Source organism: Trematomus bernacchii, unplaced genomic scaffold (assembly GCF_902827165.1).
Source record: "Trematomus bernacchii unplaced genomic scaffold, fTreBer1.1, whole genome shotgun sequence".
In the NCBI taxonomy this organism is placed as follows: Eukaryota; Metazoa; Chordata; class Actinopteri; order Perciformes; family Nototheniidae; genus Trematomus; species Trematomus bernacchii.
The window spans coordinates 187,088-203,667 of NW_022987705.1; the positions used below are offsets into that span (position 1 = coordinate 187,088).

Below are 16,580 nucleotides of genomic sequence, written 5' to 3' on the forward strand. Positions count from 1 at the left end.
AGCTTCTCTCAAGCCAAATGGAGGACAACATTCTCACGCACTTGCCAACACTGAAGGAAGCCACACCATCAGCTGATCACCTCCAGAGGTACTCATCCATGTTAGAAGCACTGCATGGTGAGTTTTCAAGGCGATTTAAAGACTTCAAAACAGTTGAGAATGAAATGAACATGATCTTTTCCCCATTTACATGCCATGTGGATGATGCACCCAGTGATGTTCAGCTTGAACTCATTGACCTGCAGTCTGACACACTTCTGTCAGAGCACTTTAGGTCAGTCTCACTGCCTGAGTTTTACTCTTCCCTGAAAGAGGAGAACTTTCCACACATCAGGAGACGTGCTCAGAAGATGAGGGTCCTCTTTGGATCTACCTACATATGTGAACAGACATTCTCAGTGATGAAGTTCAACAAATCCAGATACAGATCCTCTATCACTGATGATCACCTCTCAGCTGTCCTTCGCATATCCACCTCAGACATTGAACCAGATTTCCGTGCACTTGTTCAAGCCCAAGACAGACTGGATTTTTCTCACTGAACAAGTCAAATTAACTGAAAAAACAAAAATCAAAAGCACTCATTTCTTTTTGTATAAAGCTGATTCATTTCTTATCTTTAACATACTGTAAAACACCTTTTCAGTATTGGTATATTGAGCAGAATTAAGTTCAACTTATTTTTGATTCGGCCCCCCAACACAGCTCGAGTTTCTGAAGTGGCCCCTTGTAAAAAATAATTGCCCACCCCTGTTCTAGAGGCACTATGGGAAAAGTATTCATAACTAACATCCTGTCATTTATAACTCAATATCCATGGGTTCATATTCTTATGCTCTTGTTGTTTTTGATCATTTGTTGAACTTTGAAGAAGTTATTGATTCCTGATTAGGTTTTGAACATGTTGATATTAATGTTCATAAACACTTTGATTTGTTGACTTTAAAAATCACTTTGTACATACATGTTAATTTGTTCTCATGTAGCTGGTGTCAGTTTTAATGTGTGATGATATAAATGATGCCAGATGTTAATTATTGGATTAATAAAGTGATAAAATGAGATTTCTAATTCATAACACCTGAACCTGTTCAACTCTGTGATCTTTTGGAGGATTTTATTGATAATCTGTTCAATGTTTGTAATTTATCTGATTTCATACAAATAAACAGATGATAACAATTATTTTAAATTAATGAATGTTTTTGTTGGTTTTGAATTTGCGATTTTAGAAGATGACTGTCAACTTTTACCGTCTTGGTTAGTACTTGAGGTACTGTAGTACTAGTACTCTTAAAAATGCCACTGATAGAAGAACTGTAGTACTAGTGTGGATCAGAAACACATTTAATAACACTGCCTCCATCTAGTGGACACAAACAGGTACTGTTTGTGTGTGTGTGTGTGTGCGTGTGTGTGTGTGTGTGTGTGTGTGTGTGTGTGTGTGTGTGTGTGTGTGTGTGTGTGTGTGTGTGTGTGTGTGTGTGTGTGTGTGTGTGTGTGTGTGTGTGTGTGTGTGTGTGTGGGAGGAGATAGTGAGCAGCAGCTCCTCTCTCTCCCTCTCACTCGTCTCAGCGTCTCTCTCAGGATGGATCAGTTTTCTTCTGGATTTCTAATAACAGTGTTTCTGCTGCAGAGCGTCGCTTCCCTCTCTGAGGAAACAGGTGAGCCGGCTGTGTTTTACAGTCAACATATATAACATATTCAATTAGAAACAGGAGTCAAAGTCTGCTTAACAACGTGTGAAGGTAGTTCAGTCAGTGTGATGTCAGTGTGATGGTAGTTCAGTCAGTTTGATGGTAGTTCAGTCAGTGTGATGGTAGTTCAGTCAGTGTGATGGTAGTTCAGTCAGTGTGATGGTAGTACAGTCAGTACAGTCAGTGTGATGGTAGTACAGTCAGTGTGATGGTAGTACAGTCAGTGTGAAGGTAGTACAGTCATTGTGATGGTAGTTCAGTCAGTGTGATGGTAGTACAGTCAGTAGAGTCAGTGTGATGGTAGTACAGTCAGTAGAGTCAGTGTGATGGTAGTACAGTCAGTAGAGTCAGTGTGATGGTAGTACAGTCAGTAGAGTCAGTGTGATGGTAGTACAGTCAGTAGAGTCAGTGTGATGGTAGTACAGTCAGTAGAGTCAGTGTGATGGTAGTTCAGTCAGTGTGATGGTAGTTCAGTCAGTGTGAAGGTAGTTCAGTCAGTGTGATGGTAGTTCAGTCAGTGTGATGGTAGTTCAGTCAGTGTGATGGTAGTTCAGTCAGTGTGATGGTAGTTCAGTCAGTGTGATGGTAGTTCAGTCAGTGTGATGGTAGTACAGTCAGTGTGATGGTAGTACAGTCAGTAGAGTCAGTGTGATGGTATTTCAGTCAGTGTGATGAGACACTACTGATATACATATATACATATACATCACCAGGAGAGGACTCTTTAAAGTAGAGACACTACACACTGATATACACCTGAACATCAGCAGGAGAGGACTCTTTAAAGTAGAGACACTGCATACTGATATACACCTGAACATCAGCAGGAGAGGACTCTTTAAAGTAGAGATGCTACATACTGATATACACCTGAACATCAGCAGGAGAGGACTCTTTAAAGTAGAGACACTACATACTGATATACACCTGAACATCAGCAGGAGAGGACTCTTTAAAGTAGAGATGCTACATACTGATATACACCTGAACATCAGCAGGAGAGGACTCTTTAAAGTAGAGACACTACATACTGATATACACCTGAACATCAGCAGGAGAGGACTCTTTAAAGTAGAGACACTGCATACTGATATACACCTGAACATCAGCAGGAGAGGACTCTTTAAAGTAGAGACACTACACACTGATATACACCTGAACATCAGCAGGAGAGGACTCTTTAAAGTAGAGACACTGCATACTGATATACACCTGAACATCAGCAGGAGAGGACTCTTTAAAGTAGAGACGCTACATACTGATATACACCTGAACATCAGCAGGAGAGGACTCTTTAAAGTAGAGACACTACATACTGATATACACCTGAACATCAGCAGGAGAGGACTCTTTAAAGTAGAGATGCTACATACTGATATACACCGGAACATCAGAAGGAGAGGACTCTTTAAAGTAGAGACACTACATACTGATATACACCTGAACATCAGCAGGAGAGGACTCTTTAAAGTAGAGACGCTACATACTGATATACACCTGAACATCAGCAGGAGAGGACTCTTTAAATAGAGACACTACATACTGATATACACCTGAACATCAGCAGGAGAGGACTCTTTAAAGTAGAGATGCTACATACTGATATACACCTGAACATCAGCAGGAGAGGACTCTTTAAAGTAGAGACACTACATACTGATATACACCTGAACATCAGCAGGAGAGGACTCTTTAAAGTAGAGACACTACATACTGATATACACCTGAACATCAGCAGGAGAGGACTCTTTAAAGTAGAGACGCTACATACTGATATACACCTGAACATCAGCAGGAGAGGACTCTTTAAAGTAGAGACACTACATACTGATATACACCTGAACATCAGCAGGAGAGGACTCTTTAAAGTAGAGACGCTACATACTGATATACACCTGAACATCAGCAGGAGAGGACTCTTTAAAGTAGAGACACTACATACTGATATACACCTGAACATCAGCAGGAGAGGACTCTTTAAAGTAGAGACACTACATACTGATATACACCTGAACATCAGCAGGAGAGGACTCTTTAAAGTAGAGACACTACATACTGATATACACCTGAACATCAGCAGGAGAGGACTCTTTAAAGTAGAGACACTACATACTGATATACACCTGAACATCAGCAGGAGAGGACTCTTTAAAGTAGAGACACTACATACTGATATACACCTGAACATCAGCAGGAGAGGACTCTTTAAAGTAGAGACGCTACATACTGCAGACTGAGCTGTGAGGATGTTTCCTCGTGTGATTGAGATGATATTTTACAGATATTAAAAGCATATTGTGAAATGACTCTTCAGCTTCTTCTTGTTCATGAAATGTTTCCATAACCCAGACTCTCTTCACATGGAAGCGCTTCTGACTCAGAAAACTTTCCTCTCCACGTTTTTCCCATAAATCTCTCTGTTTATACGCTGTGCCGTCTGAGGAATGTGAGGGATTCAGATCATATTTCATCATCCAGGGTGTGTGTGTGTGTGTGTGTGTGTGTGTGTGTGTGTGTGTGTGTGTGTGTGTGTGTGTGTGTGTGTGTGTGTGTGTGTGTGTGTGTGTGGTGTGTGTGTGTGTGTGTGTGTGTGTGTGTGTGTGTGTGTGTGTGTGTGTGTGTGTGTGTGTGTGTGTGTGTGTGTGTGTGTGTGCAGTGATTTAATGAGGAAAGAGGCTGATGTATTTCTGTCTGAGGTTGCGGAGGTCAGGGGTCACACACACATACATACACAAACACCAACATATACACACACATGTCACTGCTCTGCTCTGATTGGCTCTCTGTTCCAGATGTTTTAATATTTAGGTCTCTTTGAATAACTTCAGAATCAAACATGTGGTGTGTCTATAGACAACCCAGTCTCACGGCATTTCGTGTTATAGTCACGAAATTTAATCTATTGATTCGTGTTCACCAACACGGTTTTCCCCTTTTTTTCGTGTCATACAGAACGATTTTAAAAGCAATGTATTTCTATTGGTAGTATGTTTCGTGCCTGCAACACATTTTTTCTTTTTGTCCGGTCGGGTCTTGGAAGACCGGAAGCTGTGGGGTTCATAAAAACATGTTCTTACTCAATATCAAGCCACGATTATTGTTTTTATTTTAAATCGTATAATGTCGGACCTTTTTTGCGTCTGTGAGGAAAAGAAATGGCTCAGAGCCTCAGAATACTGACATCTGTATTTTTTAAATCTTTTTTTCCTTCTAATTTGTTATTCTTTTCTAAATAACACACTGTTATTTACTCAACAATAACACACAATTATCCTTGTTTTTATTTAAAGTATTATTTTCTTTTTTTTTTAAATGTTTTTCGGATTTCATATCGCATAAACACCATATCCCAACGTGCATTGCGGCTAAACAATCCAATCACCGAGCTTAAACCATAGCTGAGGATCTTGGGTAATCAGTTCAGTGGTTGTGTATCTGTTTCCGGTTACTTTATTTTGAAATTCAGTTCCTGACGGACGCCAACAAAGCCAGAGATTATAGAATTAAACAAATAAATAAAAACATGGATAATTGTGTGTTATTGTTGAGTAAATAACAGTGTGTTATTTAGAAAAGAATAACAAATTAGAAGGACAAAAAGATTTAAGAAAATACAGATTTCAGTATCCTGAGGCTCTGAGCCATTTATTTTCCTCACTGACGGCAAAAAAAGTCCGACATTATATGGTTTAAAATAAAAAACAATAATCGTGGCTTGATATTGAGTAAGAAGATGTTTTTATGAACCTTCCAAGACCCGACCGGACAAAAAGACGTGCTGCAGGCACGAAACATACTACCAATAGAAATACATTGCTTTTAAAATCGTTCTGTGTTGTCGGGGTTGAACGAAGCAGGCAGGACCCAAATGCAGATTTAACAGAAAATACCTTTATTTCAAGGCTACAAGTAACATACAGAGCTCTCCCCTGTGAACACAGTCAACAACAAACAAGGATCTCACAAAGACTAACAGAAAAAGCTGAACCTAAATGCACACAGGACTAATGAAACAAACAAGAAACAGGTGAGGAGGGAGGAGAAAACACAGGGGCACAAGGTGAACACAATCAGGTAATCAGGTAGGAGGGAACACACAGACAGGAAGCAACAGGCAAGACGGGGGGTGAACACTTTTCAAAATAAAACAGGAAACCAAAGACAGATCTAGACAAGACAAAACACAACACAGACAGATCGTGACATGTGTGACACGAAAAAAAAGGGGAAAATCGTGTTGGTGAACACGAATCAATAGATTAAATGTCGTGACTATAACACGAAATGCCGTGAGACTGGGTTGCTATAGACAGGGGTGCACACAACTTTCTCAGTGAGGTACTCAGATGAGTACCTGGAGTCAGTGTTTGGTACTCCAATTTCTGACGATTGTCAACGGGGGGGGGGGGGGTGGCGTCAGCGGAGGACAGCGCCTCAGCAGCCCTGTCTGTGCACACGGAGACCGACTTCACATTTACGTCGGTACGCGAATGCGCTTTGTGACACATGTGACGGTACGCATTTCAGATTGTTGCCGCGCATGCGTACCTGCGTACCAGTTATGTGCACCCCTGGCTATAGAGGTATTTATGACTGTTTCCACATTTATAACAACTGATCAATTATTATTATTATCATGTAGTATTTTATTTTAGTGTTTACATCTAGTGGTTTAAAGTAAGTACGTTTACTTAAATATTGTATTGAGGTACTTGTAATGTGTTTATTTTTTCAATTTATTCAAACTAGCTGCACCTTTACCAGCTTTGAGAACACTTTAATGATCAATCATTATAAAACATATCATATATATTATTCTGAAATGGACCAATCTGCACAATGACTACTTCTACTTTAACTAAAGTACAAGATCTGAGTACTTCTCCCTCCTCTGTGTATACCTGTGACTCGCATTAACATATATATATATATATTAAAGTATGGTGGTAAACACAGTGTCTCTCTCTCAGCCTCTCTCCATCAGGTGCTCTCAGACTTCGCTGTCGTTCGTCCAATCAGGACGAACGCTGAGGGCCACTTCCTGTCTGCATCAGTCTCCGCCAGAAGACACGCCCCCTCCACAGACGACACGCCCTTTGACGTTAACAACCACAGACAAACAGACACGCCCACTTCACACCATGCCCCGCTCACATATGCCTCACCATCCAATCAGAGAGGCCGTGGATGGAGGGGGCGGGGTCCCGGGGAGCAGGAGGCAGAGCTCTTCTACAACGTGACGGTGTTCGGCAGGAATCTGCACCTGAGGCTGCGTCCGAACACCCGCCTGCTGGCCCCCGCCGCCACCATGGAGTGGGAGGAGTCAGGGCGACAACACTCTCAGCCGATAGAAGACGCCAACTGCTTCTACACGGGAGACGTGACCAACATGGAGGACGCGTCCGTCGCCATCAGCAACTGTGACGGGCTGGTAGGTGGCAGCTGATGTGTCACTGTACAGATGTGTCACTGTGCAGATGTTTCACTGTGTCACTGTACAGATGTGTCACTGTGTCACTGTACAGATGTGTCACTGTGTCACTGTACAGATATGTCACTGTACAGATGTTTCACTGTACAGATGTGTCACTGTACAGATGTTTCACTGTACAGATGTGTCACTGTGCAGATGTTTCACTGTTTCACTGTACAGATGTGTCACTGTACAGATGTGTCACTGTACAGATATGTCACTGTACAGATGTTTCACTGTGTCACTGTACAGATATGTCACTGTACAGATGTTTCACTGTACAGATGTGTCACTGTACAGATGTTTCACTGTGTCACTGTACAGATGTTTCACTGTACAGATGTGTCACTGTACAGATGTGTCACTGTACAGATGTTTCACTGTGTCACTGTACAGATGTGTCACTGTACAGATATGTCACTGTACAGATGTTTCACTGTACAGATGTGTCACTGTACAGATGTTTCACTGTACAGATGTTTCACTGTGTCACTGTACAGATGTTTCACTGTGTCTCTGTACAGATGTGTCTCTGTACAGATGTGTCACTGTACAGATGTGTCTCTGTACAGATGTGTCACTGTACAGATATGTCTCTGTACAGATGTTTCACTGTACAGATGTGTCACTGTGCAGATGTTTCACTGTGTCACTGTACAGATGTGTCACTGTGTCACTGTACAGATATGTCACTGTACAGATGTTTCACTGTACAGATGTTTCACTGTGTCACCGAACAGATGTGTCACTGTACAGATGTTTCACTGTTTCATTGTACAGATGTTTCCCTGTACAGATGTTTCACTGTGTGATAATGCTATGGGGTGGTTCAACTGGGGTTGACCTAGGCCCCTTAGTTCCAGTGAAACTAAGAAAAAAGTCAACTTTGAGAAAAAGTCAAAATTCTGGGAAAAATGTATTTCTAACAAAAAAGGATCAATTTTGAGAAAAAAGTCAATTTTGAGGAAAAAGTAAAGTGTTCGAGAAAAAATATGAATGTGCGTCCCACAGACAGACTCCAAAATCTGATAGAAAGCCTTCCCAGTAGAGTGGAAGCTGTTAGAGCTGCCAAGAGGACCGACTTCATATTAATGTAAGAATTAGGAATGGGATAAAAGCTCCTGTAGTTTCATGTGTAGGTGAAGAAACACTTCAGTCCATGTAGTGTATATATAGTGTTTATGAAATAAGGAACACAGATGTGAAAGGCGATCAGAGAAAGGACAGCAAACAGTGTAAAACATGGCAGAGCTGAAACAGATCACCGTCACTTCTTACAGCGGACTGAGTGAATCCAGATGTGGAGGAAGGATGAGAGGCGTTCAAAGACTGAAGAGAAGAGGGTTCTGCTGTGGCCTCGTGTGACTTAAAGCACACTAACATATTAAACACATACTCTGACTACATGTAGGACACAGCAGAAACTCATCAAGGGTTTGCTGCTGTGTCCTACATGCTGCTGTGTCCTACATGCTGCTGTGTCCTACATGCTGCTGTGTCCTACATGCTGCTGTGTTGCTGTGTCCTAGATGCTGCTGTGTCCTACATGCTGCTGTGTTGCTGTGTCCTACAGCACTTTATGAACAACATTTAATCGCTTCAATAATGAGTCAGATATGATGTTGTTTTTTTCACAAATGATCTTCTTCATTAACGCTGACTCTCTTAATGTGCAGGCCGGGATGATCCGGACGGGTGAGGAGGAGTTCTTCATCGAGCCGCTGGATCGATGGAGGACAGGAAGAGCAGAAGAAGAGGAAGAGGAAGAGGAAGAGGAAGAAGAAGGAAGACGACACATCGTTTATCGCTCGTCGGCCATCATTAAGAAACAACCAGCTGTCAATCAAACAGCTGAAGACTTCCTCCGAGGTGAGTTCATCTCACATGTGACCCGCTCTATGGAAATCAGTCGGAAGTCTCAATGGCTCGTTTCAAAATAAACGTGGATTTGCGTAAAAAAATAGCTTTTCGGGGTTCGGGTGTTTTGTTTGATTTCAAATAAACAAAGTCTTGGCTTTCAGAATATTAAACTCGTTTCGGCAAATCCAGATGATAAATACAACTTTGAAGCTTGTAACGACATAATTACAGGCGGAGAACGGAGTAACTTGACGTCACAGCAGGCATAACAACAGCCGGTGTTTCTCCTGAGTGTTTCCCCGGGAAACAAACACAATACGCACAAACGCAAAAATACACACACACACACACGTAGACACACAAACACACACATACACACACACACACTCGCGAGCTTCCTCCAGACCAGTAATCCAAGTGAAAATATTTTCCCTCCGTACTACTTTGATCATTTATTAGCTAATAATCAATCAGATCGATGGATTCCAGAGAAGAGGAAACTTTGAAGGCCTTTTTCTCAACATGATGACAGTCATTATATAATGTGACATATTTTGCTTAATCTTTGGAGTACAAAAACAATCTTGATATCATTAGAAAGCCAGGAATCTCCTCTTTCCAACAGTGTATACAACTCAAAATGTGTCTTCGGTCAATGCGACTGATTTCGATAGAGCAAGTTACAAATATAATCTCACAGTACTCTCTTCTTTTCAAACTAACTTCCTACAGAGTGACCCTGAAGGCAGCATCTCCTGGTCCAATGGGATTCCTCCATGTGATTTTGGATCATGTAAAAAATGATCTCCGAGTCAAACAAACGTTTAATTCAGCAGGATAATCTCCACATATTAAAGGTCCCATGTCATGCTTTTCCGGTTATTACCCGTCCCCTTGTGTTATGAAGGTTTTTATGCATGTAAACGGTCTGCAGAGTCACAAACCCTCAAAGTACACCCTGTAGCGAGTAAAACTCTAACACCTCCCCAAAACGCCTCGTTGGAGATTTCTCATTTTCTTCCTGGGTACTGTGACGTGTGAACACCCTCTGCCAGCCTTTCACGAAACAAAGTGATGTGGACCCCAAGGAACCTGAAGCTGCTGACTCTCTCCACCGTAGTCCCATTGATGGCGATGGGGGCGTGTCCCTCTCTCTGCTGCTTCCTGTAATCCACAATCAGCTCATTGTTGTTTGTGTATTTATGATGTTTAAAACAAACAAGGTATCTACCACGACTGTTTAAATGGGTAAACGTTTTTCGGGCTACTACGTTGGGATCGTGGAGAAATGCTCTCCGCAGACCCATGCTCACAGCGTTATAAACCTTTGTCTTACTCAATATCAAGCCACACTTATTGTTTTTACTTCGGCTGTGAGTGTTTGTGTGTGCTCAGGATGAGTTTCGCTTGTTCTCGCTGTATCGCCAACCCGGAAGCCTGTCTGCTCCTGCAGCAGCTGCAGGAGCAGCAACGAGCCTCTCAACGTCGCTACCAATAAGAGCACACTGGGCTCACAGGGAGGGGGGGCAAGAGCTCCAACAAGCCGTTTGGGACAGAGAGTGAATACACAACACAGTCTCACGGCATTTCGTGTTATAGTCACGAAATTAATCTATTGATTCGTGTTCACCAACACGATTTCGCCATTTTTTTCGTGTCACACAGAACGATTTTAAAAGCAATGTAAATAATAACAAATTAGAAGGAAAAAGACATTTAAAAAAATACAGATTTAAGTATTCTGTCACAGAACGATTTTAGAAGCAATGTATTTATATTGGTAGTATGTTTCGTGCCTGCACCAAATAATAACAAATTAGAAGGAAAAAAAGATGACATAAAATACAGATTTCAGTATTCTGAGGCTCTGAGCCATTTCTTTTCCTCACTGATGGCAAAAAAACTCAGACATTATACAATTTAAAATAAAAGGGATAGGGTTAGGCTTAGGGTAAGATATTGAGTAAGAACATGTTTTTATGAACCACACAGCTTCTGGTCTTCCAAGACCCGACCGGACAAAAAGACGTGTTGCAGGCACGAAACATACTACCAATAGAAATACATTGCATTTAAAATCGTTCTGTGTGACACGAAAAAAAGGTGAAAATCGTGTTGGTGAACACGAATCAATAGATTCAATTAATTTCGTGACTAATAACACGAAATGCCGTGAAACTGGGTTGGAATACACATACTTTACAGAGATGCTGTATGAGAAACCAATGTGAGTTTGGAAAATTGCACAATATAAATCTATTCTAGTAGACCTCAACAATGGAACTATGATCAGTAGACATGGCCAAGACATGGGACCTTTAACACCACTTTATGATTTCTGAAGTAAAGAACTAATGTTGGGCTATAAAGGAACTACAGTACGGTCACATGACTTCACGTCACCACCGCTAAGCTAAATGTGGCTAATGTTGGGCTATAAATGAACTACAGCACGGTCACATGACTTCACGTCACCACTGCTAAGCTAAAGGAGGCTAATGTTGGGCTATAAAGGAACTACAGCACGGTCACATGACTTCACGTCACCACCGCTAAGCTAAAAGAGGCTAATGTTGGGCTATAAAGGAACTACAGCACGGTCACATGACTTCACGTCACCACCGCTAAGCTAAATGTGGCTAATGTTGGGCTATAAATGAACTACAGCACGGTCACATGACTTCACGTCACCACTGCTAAGCTAAAGGAGGCTAATGTTGGATGTGATGAAGTTTAGTCGTGTCATTATTTATGATCTCCGAGGAACATTCACCCAGCAGCGGATGAAACAGCATCAATTTATGTTTTATTCTCAAAGTTTTTCTAGCTATCTGGGTTCAAATGTGAGCTTGAAGCCTCTCCCACAATCAACACTTTCCTCAGATCCTTCTTTAACTGTAGGTTGTGTTGTTGTGATGTTGTGTTGTTGTGTTGTTGTGTTGTTGTGATGTATATTTAGCAACATGGAGGCAGTGCAGTGTCACAGTAGAGGTTGTGAATATCAGAGGTGTATTTTTTCTCAGTGTAGCTGCAGAAAGAGATGATCAAACTAAAAACACAGAAACTGCTCCAGGAAACTTGGCAGGGAAGACGGAAGCTTTACAACACACACACACACACACACACACACACACACACACACACACACACACACACTCACACACACACACTGCAACGTGGCAGCAGAGTTTCAGAGTTTGGTGGTTTTGCAGTTTGTGTGAGTTGACGGATAGTTCAGCTTCTCGTCTGGATCTGTTTCTCTTCCCCACAGTTTACGTCACCTCAGATCAACTCATCCTGCAGACACACACACACACACACACACACACACACACACACACACACACACACACACACACACACACACACACACAGGCTTATGTTTCTAACACAGAAACACATGTTCATAACAACACGACACACTTCTTTATATAACTCAGGAACACAGATGATTTAGTTCCTTCCACCTTGAAGACCTGAACATTAAACAGAAACAAAGCGTTGACGTTAAAACCCCTAACTGAAAGCTAGGCAGCTCGAAGCAGAATAGCTAATAGTTTCTGACAATGAGTGTTTAAGAGACCTCATTACAGCTTCAGTATTCACTGGCCGGGTCATTAACCTACAGAACGTTCAGTCATAAATGTTTATATATATATGAACCACACATCTGCAGAAGTGAAACATCTGTTTCTGTGCTCCGGTCCACCGTGACTCAGCCGGTTAGAGACTGATCAACAGGAAACAACGGGAAGGTTTTAATCAGTGAGGACGGTTAGAGTCAGGATCGTTCAGACAATGATCATCGTTAAGCCTGACTATCCACAAACTGTTTAACAAAAGGGACGTCCCCCTCCGGTTTGTGGACGCAACCTCACCATCTTGGTTTTTGGTCGTCTCCATGACTTCCTGTTTCTTCACTGCTTGATCTGTTTTTACACCCCCTGTTGAGATACTGTCCTCATAAAGGTCTTTGAGGACAGGCAGAGTGAAGTTGGTCTTTGTGTCCCTGCAGGTCCTCTGTTAGGCTCTCTGAACCTCACACAGGACGTTTGGACCGGATCCAGATCCACTCGACACCGGCGCTACATCGAAGAGGCCGAAGAGTTCAACATCGAGGTAAATAAAGAGTTATGAACTGTTGATGAAGTGCTTGATGAACAGTTTTAGGAAGCGGTTGATGAACAGTTTTAGAAGTGGTTGATGAACAGTTTTAGAAGTGGTTTTAGAAGCGGTTGATGAACAGTTTTAGAAGTGGTTGATGAACAGTTTTAGAAGTGGTTGATGAACTGTTGAATGAACTGATTGACTTCTTCTGTTTCCTCCTGCAGGTTTTGTTAGCAGTGGATTATTCCGTTCTTCTCTTCCACGGTCGAGACCACATTCAGAAATATCTCCTGACTCTCATGAACATAGTGAGTGGAAACATGCTCAGATTCTTAATTCTGTGGTGAAAGTGGATAACGTCGCCTCATTAGTCAGGAGGGAGTAACCTCCATTGCCACGTCCACAGAACTCACAGATGTTCCTCTTCTCTGAAATCAGTTCTGTGGGCTCGTCTGATTCACAGTTCGTTCAACTTGTGAGCCTCTTAAGAACCAGTTTCTGCTCCGCCGCTCAGAGCCCTGTAGCAGAGAGGAGAGTCACAGATAATATGGATTAGTATGTTTTTGATGTCAGTGCAACGACTCTCCAGTTCTCGGTGCAGGCCGAGCAGATCGTTGGGCTTCAGTTAAACCAGTTTTTGGGCTGAGAGCCACGAAAAACTGGTTTGCAATGTGGCTCCGGACCGGCCCTGGAACCAGATGGTATAACTCTCAGTACGTGAGAGGAAACAGCTGGTGGATTTGACAGGAGACTAACTAACATATCTTTATTATTTTAAACTAACAGCACCGTAAATCAAACCTGTATACCCACAATAACACAAATCAACGTTCATAGAGATTCAGGTCCGCCGTACAGACTTCTCCTCGGCCTGATTTCTGATTCAAGAACAGAGAAGGAGCTTGAACTGGAGTATAAAGAAAGCATTTACTGAGTGTTTAATCACAGGTCTTTCATTAACAAGTTGGTCCAGATCTAACTAAACTAAACATTGTGGATCTGAAGACAGATTCCTCTCCTCAGACATCCAGAAAAACTTCTCTGCAAAGTCTTTAGAGAGAGTGAGCCCCATGTTGGTCTGCAGTCTGTGCTGAGGACAGCGTGTGGGCCTCGTCCTCAGAGAGGGGGGGGGGGGTATAAAGCTCTCAGACAGAATCCAGATGCTCCCAGGTCAGATCGCTGTGTTTCTAAAGCTCTGCAGGATACAGGAGGACATCAGAGAAAACATCTGGACGTTTAACTAATGCGTCATGAAATCCAAAGTCCAGCTGCACAGAGAGCCTCAGAACCTCCGAGACAAAGGATCAGCAACACCCAGAAATACAGACGAGCCTCAAAAACATCATTTGAGAAATCCAGCAGCTTTATGAATAATGTTTACCTGGTAAAGGACACCTGGGGGGGGGGGGGGGGGGGGGGGGGTAGAGAAACAGTCAGATGTTTAGATATGCAGCATGTTGGTGGAGGGTAAACGTACTGCACGTCTAACCAACCCATAAAAACTGTAATCTGAACCAAAGTCCGGCTGAACTTCCTCCGTGAGTCGCGTCTCAGCTGGACACAAAGTGGATTTATTACCTCTCTATGATGGGGGGGGGGGTCCAGGCTGCTGAGGGTCAAAGGTCACCCAGCAGGGGGTCAATGCCAAGTTAGAACCAGAAACCTGATTCTGTCTGGTCTCTGAGCCGAAGACTTCACCATGACCCGGAACAACAGGAAATCTCAATCTCAATCTTTATTTATTTATATAGCACATTTAAAACAACCTTCAGTTGACCAGTGCTGTACAGGCAATACATATTAAATAACACAATGGGAGTACAATAATAAAACAATAATTAAAAACATGATAAAAAGCACAATAACTAGAAAAATATTTTAAAAAACACATACAAATGTAAAAATGTAATGTTCAACTAGTATTAAAGGCCAGTGCAAAGAGGTGAGTTTTTAGCTGAGATTTAAAAAGTTCAATAGACTTAGGAAACCCCACAATAAGGTGTGCGCCACTCTTTAGTGTCCCCTGGTCTCCAGCTGTGTGCGCCACTCTTTAGTGTCCCCTGGTCTCCAGCTGTGTGCGCCACTCTTTAGTGTCCCCTGGTCTCCAGCTGTGTGTGCCACTCTTTAGTGTCCCCTGGTCTCCAGCTGTGTGCGCCACTCTTTAGTGTCCCCTGGTCTCCGTTGTGTTCTGAGCTTCTTCAGCGTTTGGTTTCTGCAGCTTTTAGTAAACGCTGCCATGTCTCCTCAAGTTGCTGAATGTTCTCTAAATGCTGCATGTGTTGTTACTGAAGATGTTTCTTCATGAGTACAGGAACATTTATGTTTTCAGAGTAGATGTTCAGATGGAGTAATGTGTGCCCCCCCCCCTCTGTGATCCAGGTTAATGAGATCTATCAGGATCACTCTCTGGGCGCCAACATCAACGTAGTGCTGGTCCGGATCGTCATGCTGTCTCCATCCAAGGTACAAACTCTGCTGTAAGAGACTCAGCAAGTCCCTGTGTGAATCAGCAGGTCCCTGTGTGACTCAGGAGGTCCCTGTGTGACTCAGGTGGTCCCTGTGTGACTCAGAAGGTCCCTGTGTGACTCAGGAGGTCCCTGTGTGACTCAGGAGGTCCCTGTGTGACTCAGGAGGTCCCTGTGTGACTCAGGTGGTCCCTGTGTGACTCAGGTGGTCCCTGTGTGACTCAGAAGGTCCCTGTGTGACTCAGGAGGTCCCTGTGTGACTCAGGTGGTCCCTGTGTGACTCAGGTGGTCCCTGTGTGACTCAGGAGGTCCCTGTGTGACTCAGGAGGTCCCTGTGTGACTCAGGAGGTCCCTGTGTGACTCAGAAGGTCCCTGTGGTACAGAGAGGAACCAACACTACCCAGAGGTTCCTTTACCCAGATCCTCAGGGATGGAGCTTCCAGATGTTCCCAGCACAGAGCGATGAAGAGGACTTACGTCCAAAAGTGTAGCATGTCAGCTAGTGAACTAATGCCGCGTTTCCACTACAGCGCGGAGCACGGTTTAAGAGGGCTGTGACGTCAGCGGCCCGTCTTTGGTTGCGTTTCCACTTGGCCTAGTACCGGCCGGTGGGTCCTAATTCACAGTTTTTCTGGCCTCATAAAATCATGGGTCTAGGGCCAGAGACAACGAGGCTGAGTCGGGCTGAGTATGCTAAACTAGAGAGAGCATCGCTGGCAAGGGGGCTACAACTACAACAAGATGGACATATTTGACCGTGATTTAATTGTAATACACGTTTCAAAATGATGCCGAAGTAACAACATACTGATACCGGTTAGTAAAAACCATGAATTAATGCTTTGTCAAGTCTGCAGACAGACGGCAGGCGAAAAACCTTTTAAAATGCGTGTTTTCTAAATGGAGATTGGCTAAGCTAACGCAGTATATGCTCCGACCGTCCACACTCACAACAACGGCCTATACAGACATAAATAA

General features: G+C 42.9%; 1 protein-coding gene across 1 annotated transcript in view; it reads left to right on the plus strand.

Moving 5' to 3' along the window:
• The first annotated feature begins 1,588 nt into the window (after nt 1-1,588).
• LOC117490555 (A disintegrin and metalloproteinase with thrombospondin motifs 2-like) overlaps nt 1,589-16,580 on the plus strand; it is a 45,497-nt gene continuing 30,505 nt past the window's right edge. Inside the window, exons 1-6 of the mRNA XM_034140322.1 lie at nt 1,589-1,664; nt 6,668-7,128; nt 8,847-9,039; nt 13,046-13,149; nt 13,362-13,445; nt 15,517-15,600. Coding sequence (XP_033996213.1) covers nt 1,589-1,664; nt 6,668-7,128; nt 8,847-9,039; nt 13,046-13,149; nt 13,362-13,445; nt 15,517-15,600 — 1,002 coding nt within the window. The remainder of the gene's footprint in view (nt 1,665-6,667; nt 7,129-8,846; nt 9,040-13,045; nt 13,150-13,361; nt 13,446-15,516; nt 15,601-16,580) is intronic.